The sequence below is a fragment of the Monoraphidium neglectum genome (assembly GCF_000611645.1).
Source record: "Monoraphidium neglectum strain SAG 48.87 unplaced genomic scaffold scaffold02976, whole genome shotgun sequence".
Taxonomy (NCBI): Eukaryota; Viridiplantae; Chlorophyta; class Chlorophyceae; order Sphaeropleales; family Selenastraceae; genus Monoraphidium; species Monoraphidium neglectum.
In genome coordinates, this window is record NW_014010652.1 from 1 (window position 1) to 7,584 (window position 7,584).

The following is a 7,584-nucleotide window of genomic DNA, read 5'->3' on the forward strand; positions in this document are numbered from 1 at the left end:
CACCCCCAGGGCCCCCACTTGATCTACACTGATCTCCACTTCCTCGAGGTACCCGAATATCATAAAAACACATATATACACATTGTATCCCATTGAGCTTCAGAGTCCAATTGATATCATTTGTATGTATACAATGTGTACAACCACCCCGACCCAACCCACCTGGTCAGTGCTGATCTCCACCTCCTTCAGGTACTCCCGCGCCAGCACCACGTTGGTGGCCAGCGCCCCCGTCAGCTCGGACGTCTCCTGCAGCACCAGCGTCGCGTCGTCCTGGAAACGCACCGCCGCGTCAATCGCCTGCACGCGCTCCTCCCAGCCGCCTGCGCGGGCGTGGGGGCGAGAGCGGGTGCGTGGTTTGCGTGCGTGCGTGCCGGCTACCGCGCCAGGCGGCGGCGGCAGGCGGCGGCGGCGGCGGTGCGGCACAAGCCTTTGCGTCCGCGGGCCGAGTTGACGCCGGCGGCGCCGCGCGCGTGTTCCGCGACACGCATCTGCCGCCGAAAGCGGGCGCCGCGCGGCCGCCCCCCGCGCCCGCTGCTTGGCCGACGCTCAGGCGCGGGCCGCGGCCCGGCGTGGGCGGCCAGCGTAGTTGGGGATTGGGGTTCGAATCCGTGACCCACCGGGCACGTCTGCGCTGAGTGTGATGGCGATGCGGTCCAGCAGGTGCTCCCTCAGGGGGCCCTCCTCCGGGTTGTAGGTCGCAATCAGCAGCGGCCGGCAGCTGGGGGGACACAAGGGGTTGGGGCGGGGGTGCAGGGTGAGGGCGGTAGACAGCGCAGCGGCGGCGGGAAATTCTCCACGGGGACCGACGCAGGCGGGGGCGGCTCGATCCTGTCCCGTGCAGGGAACGTGCGGCGCGATCCGAGGGCGAAAAAGCGCCCTGGCTGCCTGAGGCGCGTGCGTGCGGGCGTGGGGCGGCGGCTTGTGGTGCTGTGTTGAGGGGGCCGCGAGCCGCGCGCGCTCACGGGTGGCTGATGCTGATGCCCTCGCGCTCCACCACGTTGACGCCGTCACTCAGGATGGAGAGCAGCAGGTTGGCGATGCCGTCGTCCAGCAGGTTGATCTCGTCCACGTAGCTGTCGAGGAGGGGCGTTCAAATCGCCGGGCACGCGACCGGGCAGGGGTGGGTGGGTGAGTCCGGCCATGCAGGAGGGCAGAGGCGGAGAGGGGCATCGGGGACGCAGACGGCGGAGGATAAGGCGGCTCGGCGACATGGGGTTGCCACGGAAGGCGTAGGCAGAGCGGCAGTGTTTGTCTGCCAAGACGGGATCTGAGACGAATCAGGACGCCTCCCCACCCTCCCCTTTTCCCGTCTTCCCCTGCACGTGCTGCCTGCGGCGTCCTCCCCCGCCCGCCGCACTATACTCCCTGACGCGGCTGGCTGCCTCGACCGCGCATGCGGCGGCTGCCCTTAGCGCCTCTGCCGCCCCGTGGCCTTCCCGCGCTGCCCCTTCAGCTGCCCGCTCACAGGATGCCGCGGTGCGCCTCAGCCAGCAGCCCGGGCTGGAACACAGTCTTGCCCTCCTGCATAACAAACACACCGCGTGCAGCGGGCCGCCGTCAGTGCGACCCTTGGTGCTACTGGGATGTGCCTTCTCCAGACGCCCCACTGGGTCGAAGTCGCGCGGCACGCCCCCCCACTGCTCACCGCGCACACTGCAGTTGTCCCGCCCAGCCCCATCCCGGCGGCGACCCAGCGGGCGCGCCGCGGGCCGCCCCCTCCCCGGCAGGCAGCTTCCGCGCACCTTCATGGACGCCTCGATGTCGACCGTCCCCACGAGGCGGTCCTCTGTGACGCCCAAGGGGATCTGCACAAAGGGCGCCTCCCGGATCCGCGTCGGCAGCTCGCGGCTGCCCAGCTTCTCAGCAAGGCCGTCCTGCGGGGCGCCCGGCGCGGGCGGCGGGTGATGCGTTCACGGGCGTGCGCACGTGCCAGCTGGGGGGCGTGCATTTTTGCGTACCCAGCAGCAGTGCCGCGGGCGGCCGCCTGCCGCTACGCCCTGTCAGCACCAACTTCCTGCCTTCAGGTCACGTGGCGCCTTGCGCTCGGGCACAAGCCAGCGGCAGACCGTCCGTCTCACCCGCCCGAACCAGCCACATGCGCTCTCGCCCCACACGCTGCTGCCGTTGCCCGCCCGCCCTTGCCGCCGCCAACCGGCCCCTTCCCCCCGAAAGAAACAACGCCGTACCTCCCAGGACCGCGGGTCCTCCGGGTCGGCGTTGCAGATGGACCCCTCCACCACCTCGATCGGCGGCAGCAGCGCGTGCAGGCCGCGGGCCATGATCGACTTGGCCGTCCCGCGGCGCCCCGCGATCGCGATCCCGCCGAGCGCCGTGTCGACGGCGCCGAGCAGGAGCGCCTCCTTGATGGCGTCCTGGCCGACGACCGCGGCCAGGGGGTAGCTGCGCTGCAGCTTCATGCTGCGGGTGGACTCGAAGCCGACGGCGTCCTGCTCCTGCTTCATCGCCAGGGCGGCTGCTCGCAGGGGCGCAGCGCAGCGGGCGCACGGGATGCAGTGAGCCTCGCCGTGCCTCTTGCGTTGCCCGCTTTCGCTGGAAAGGCCCCGGCTGTTCTGCTCCATCGCTGCTGCAGTGCAGCGGGCAGCGATGCGCCATGCAGCACTGCCACGGCTCTGCGCATGGAGCACATGCTGCGCCCGACAGCTGCCATACGGGCACAAAAGCCAAGATCGAGCACTTTTAACCCACTGCCGCATGCAATGAGACAGCATTTGCGATTCGCAGATTGACATCATATCGATCGTCTCCCTGCAGATAAGATGCAAGACTGCATAGAGATTCACTACATCTCAATTGATGTAATAGCCCCTCACCGCGCTCCTCAGCGGTGCTTGCCACCGCGGTGCATGCCAGACGCGTCCTGCTGCACCTAGAGGGCGCTACACGGGCTGAAAGCTGCTTAGATTGGTGTCTGTTACCAGACAGGCTGGCGCGCCCGCCCTGCGGGCCAGCCAGGGCCTGCCGCATGGTGGCGAAGGCGCAGGTCGAGACGACGATCTGCCAGCTATGGCAAGCGTCCGCTTTGCTAAAATCAGGAATTCAAACTTGATGTCTTCTCAGCGATTATCCCCATCGGATATTGACCTGGATCGGGACCATCGCGGACCAAGGGATTGCTACGGTCGCCGAGCGGGTTCTCCGCACTTAGAGGTGGAGGAGAACAAAAGCCATATCTAACATGATAATCTTTTTGCATTGTCGACCTGAACTGCACTTCCTTGAAGCTCGCAATTTCGCATGCTGCATCGTCCTTATCAGGCTCACAGCACAGGACCCTTAGTAAATGAGCATTAATCATAGCAGTAAGAAACTCGACATAGGTGGCTGTGGCGAGGGTGCGCTGTGCCAAGTACTTGACTTGGTCAAGCACTGCATACGCAGCAGCTGTTGGGCAGCGCTTGGGTAGGGCGCGCAGCGGGTCGATGGAGGTGTTCCAGCTCGGGGCGCTCTCTGACACCGCACTACGCAATGGCCGGCACATTTCCCGATTCGAGGCAAAGCCCTACCCGCAGCCCCTGCCAGCGACAGCCGTCACGCGCGGCTTTGAGGCCTTCGCATACCCCAAGTTGGTGCGGCCGTGCGGGTGGAGGAGGGCTGCCACCTGGACAGCGCCTGCTGCACAATGGGAAGCCATGTAAATTGGTCATGATTCTCATGCAGCTGCCGATTTTTGCGGAGTGCAGCACTGCTTGCGTCAATCAGTGGCCGCGCCCCTGCCCTGTCATCCCTCCAAGGTGCGCGAGCTGCGCCATGACGACGCCCGCATCCGCCGCAAAGCCGTGGTGGCGGCGCGCGAGCTGATGGGGGCGCCCGAGAAGCTGGTGCAGTGCATCGCCGCGGGCGTCACGCCCGCGCTCATCGCGCTGCTGCAGGTGAAGTGCGTACGAGCTGCAGCAGCGTGCGCCCTCAGCTGCTGCGCGCCTGCAATGTTGCGTGCGCCACCGCCCGCTTGAGCTCATCTGATGTGAAAGGTCGCGCTGAGAGCCCCCCAATCGCTTCAAACCCATCGCTGCCGACAATGGGTGGCTGGGCCAGGATGCAGAGGACAGTGTCCGCCGGGACGCCGCGCTTGCGCTGCAGCTGTTGCTGCGCCGCGAGACCGGCCTGCGGGATTTCCTGCAGTATGGCGGCCTGGCGCCGCTGCTTGGCCTCGTGGCGGTGGGCAGCCCGGCGGCGGTGCGGGATGAGGCGTATGGGGCGCTGCAGGAGGCGTGCCGGTTTGAGTGCGGCAGGTGCGACAAGCAGAGGGTGCGCGGGACACAGCGGCAGCATTTTGTAATTTGCATATGGCGAGAGCAGCAGCAGCGGCAACATTACCAGCATCCTTGAAGTTGGTATAACAATAGCAGTGTAAATGCGGCGGCAGGGCGCGATTGACGAGCACCGCTGAGGCGAGAACTGCTGAGGATGCGGGCCTGCTAGTGCATCAACCCAGTACCCCTCTCACCCCCCGCCCCCCTCGCGCTAGGACTGCTGTGGCTGCGCACAAGGGCGCCCTGGCAGCGCTGGTGGCCAGGGCCCGGCAGGAAGAGCCGGCGCGTGCGCCCTTGGCCCTGGCAGTCCTGCACGCATGCACCCAGGTGCGCTCGGCACAACGCGCATCACGGCATTCTTGTCGGTAGAACGCTCTTGCTCCCACACCAGCTTGGTATCGATGAGCAGTGATTACGCGGTTGCGACAAGCGGATGTGCGTTCCTGACCCTGCATGCAGGTGCGCAACAGCGAATCGACGCTAGGGCAGCTGATCTACAATGCGTCGGCCGTGCCCATGCTGGCGGAGCTGCTGGCCACACAGACGCAGCCCGCGGCGGTGCGCGAGGCAGCCGCGCAGCTGCTGGCTGCGCTGTGCTCTACTAGGGCCGAGGCGATATCCCAGGTCAGCGTTGTCGAGGCTGGGCCCCCGCTGGCTCCCTTTGTGCCGAGGGCTTTTAATTGGGCGGCTCTGCGGGGGTGTGGTTACACTCAACGCGCGACTAGTGAGAGAGCGCAACAATTGTCAACTGACTCCGGGCGCATCATCAGCCAACTACAAGCCGATCCCTGCCACTCTCCGCAAACCCCCCTCCCAAAGGCGGTGAGCGCCGGATGCGTCCCAAGGCTAGTGGAGATGCTCGCGCTGCTGGAGGGGCAGCAGCCCGGGGAGTCGACGGCCGCCGCCGCGTCCGCCCTTGTGAACATCACGATGGCAAAGGAAGGGAAGGTCGCTTTCAAGGAGGTGCGTCGGTTTTGGAGACCCTTCGCCCCAGTGCTGCAGCTGCTGTCAAGGTACCAAGCGCGGCTGCTGGCCCTACTGTGGCGGGCTTGGCCCCGCCAGCTGGTCTTGCCACAAGCGTTCTGCAGGGCTGCTCATAGGGCATGCATGCACGTGCGATGCATGCATAGCCCTGCCCCTCTCCTATCGTGCATGCCGCGCGCAGGCCGGCGGTGTCTCCTCCCTGTCGTCTCTCGTGCGTTCGGCGCTGCTGCCGGATGAGGGCGGCAGCCCCGGGCCATGCAAAGGCCACAGCTGCAGTCAGGGCCGGGCAGGCCAGCTGCCTTGCCTGTTGCTTCACCTCGCAGCCAACGTGGCGGAGCTACCAGAGTGCCGAACGCAGATGCTGCAGGGGGGTGCTGCGGAGGCAGTCAAGCGGCTGGCGGCCCAGGAGCAGCAGCTGCTTGCAGGGCACGGGAGAAGCAGCGAGGCGTCGGTGGCAACCGGCAAGGCCGCGGCAGATGCGCTCCGTGCGCTTGGCTTTGCACACTGGCCGCAGTGAGGGCTGAAAGCTGTCAAAGTAACCTCTCCTGAAGTCAGGAGGGCAGGAGCATGCAGTGCTGGGTGCCTATCAACGGCTGCATGCACCAAAAGAGCCCATGCAGGGCTGCGTTGGTACGTCATGCAATAGCTGGTCAATCTTTCAGTATCTGTAGTCCGCTGCATGCGGCACAGCACGGGACCTGGGCGACGGCGAAGCAACAAAGGTACGTACCATGCAGGTACAGGCGTACAGCTGATACATGCATGTCCTGTCCGCCCGCAGTGCAGGAACACTCCAGGATCGAAGTCAATTTCTCCAGCATCCAAGATATGACCGCGGTCTGCTTCTGCACGCAGCAAACCACTGAGCGTATGCGTGTCACTGCCGACCCAGCACGTCACTTCTCCGGGTGACGAGCTGCAGCTACTGCGCTGCGCGCGCGCATCCTGTGGCCGAAAGGCTGCAGACCAGGCGCTAGAAAGGGTAACACGATCGAGCTATGTTTAAAACCGAAATCACCTCCAACTGAAACCGGCATCCTTGTTCGGAACCTTCAGATCCCTCGCCTGATCTGCAGAACGCTTGCCAGCCGCCTTACTTTGAGGCAGAAAAACTCAAAGTGAAAGTTTATGCATAAAAGCTGCTGTGGGTGAGTCTTGTGGAGAGCAACGCAATGAAGAGGACGCAGCCTTTGACTCTTGCCCAGGCCTCTCTCAAAAGAATCGCTGCATGATGCTCTATTTTTTGCGGGGGTCTTTGGTGCCTGACAGTACCTTCTGCATGATCCTGGCAGGGGTCTCGCGTGGCCTGCCATGCATGAGAGACCGCGTTATTACAAGGCTGTTGTGGCAACTTATATGCAGGCGTTTGGCGGGCCCTGGCGAGCAGTTACGGCCGTTTTGCCGCCTGGGCGCGCAACGTGCGCACATTCGGGTGCGCAGGCACCCGACGCCGTTGGCCCCCATCCACTTGACCGCCCCCCGCGGCTCCCCCAACCCACACAGCCCGACGCGCGGCGCCACCATGGCGTCCGGGTTATTCATGATGCCGCCCGACGACGCCCTGCTGTTCTGCGCGCCCGGCACCGCCGCGTCCCTGGACGGCTCTGTGGGCAGCTGCTCCTACCTGGATGCTGACAGCATGATGCCCTCCAACTTCTGCTGTCGCTCTGCGGACCAGTTCCTCCTGACCGACGACCTGCCCTCGCCGGCCGCCGCCGCTTGCTGCGGCGCCGCCGACCCCGCGCACGCGGGCGCCCCGCACGCGCCCGCGGCGCCCGCGCCCGGCCACGTGCCTGCGTCGCCCTTCGACGCGCAGCGGCTGCCCGTGGCGCCGCCCAGGCTGTCGGAGGTCGCAGCCGTGCAGCAGCACGCCTGCATGGCATCTCAGCAGAGTCAGCATGCGGAGCACTACGGCCAGTACCTACCTCTTTCATTCGCGTCCCAGCGCACGTGCTACTCGGAACCGGACCAGTTTGATAACCAGCACAGCATGCAAACGCATGCCTCCCAGCAGCACTACGCCGCGTGCGCCCCGCAGCAGCCGCCATGGCAGCAGCTCGCCGCCCAGCAGCCGCAGCAGTGGCCGCCCGGCGCGTCGCCGCTCGCGCTCAGCCCTGCGCCGCTCGCCGTCCCAGCGGGGGGACATCAGCGCCGTCAGCTGTACGAGCTCGTACTGCTGGACGGCGCCACCGGCCGCCCGCTGCGCCGCGCCACAGAGGACGACGCGCAGCGCGTCGCGCGTCTCTTGCAGGCGGACGACGGCGTTGGCGCCGGCGCCTGCGCCGCTGGCTGCGGCGCCGCGGGCAGCGGCAGCGGCGCCGCGGGC

At 66.1% G+C, this 7,584-nt stretch overlaps 3 protein-coding genes across 3 annotated transcripts; 2 read left to right on the forward strand and 1 right to left on the reverse strand.

Moving 5' to 3' along the window:
• Positions 1-99: 99 nt before the first annotated feature.
• On the reverse strand, positions 100-2,582 carry MNEG_11934 (magnesium chelatase subunit D; the record flags this gene model as incomplete). Its single annotated transcript, XM_014039592.1, has 6 exons — positions 100-323; positions 621-721; positions 966-1,076; positions 1,469-1,524; positions 1,746-1,877; positions 2,190-2,582. The coding sequence occupies 6 exons, from the start codon at positions 2,580-2,582 to the stop codon at positions 100-102; spliced, it is 1,017 nt and encodes a 338-aa protein (XP_013895046.1).
• A 1,061-nt stretch (positions 2,583-3,643) lies between these two features.
• On the forward strand, positions 3,644-5,775 carry MNEG_11935 (hypothetical protein; the record flags this gene model as incomplete). The annotated part of the gene is made up of 7 exons (XM_014039593.1): positions 3,644-3,655; positions 3,756-3,893; positions 4,102-4,253; positions 4,490-4,601; positions 4,734-4,898; positions 5,094-5,237; positions 5,440-5,775. 7 exons carry the CDS (start codon positions 3,644-3,646, stop codon positions 5,773-5,775), a joined length of 1,059 nt encoding a protein of 352 aa, XP_013895047.1.
• A 1,005-nt stretch (positions 5,776-6,780) lies between these two features.
• MNEG_11936 (hypothetical protein) lies at positions 6,781-7,235 on the forward strand (the record flags this gene model as incomplete). Its single annotated transcript, XM_014039594.1, has 2 exons — positions 6,781-7,150; positions 7,231-7,235. The coding sequence occupies 2 exons, from the start codon at positions 6,781-6,783 to the stop codon at positions 7,233-7,235; spliced, it is 375 nt and encodes a 124-aa protein (XP_013895048.1).
• Positions 7,236-7,584: the final 349 nt, after the last annotated feature.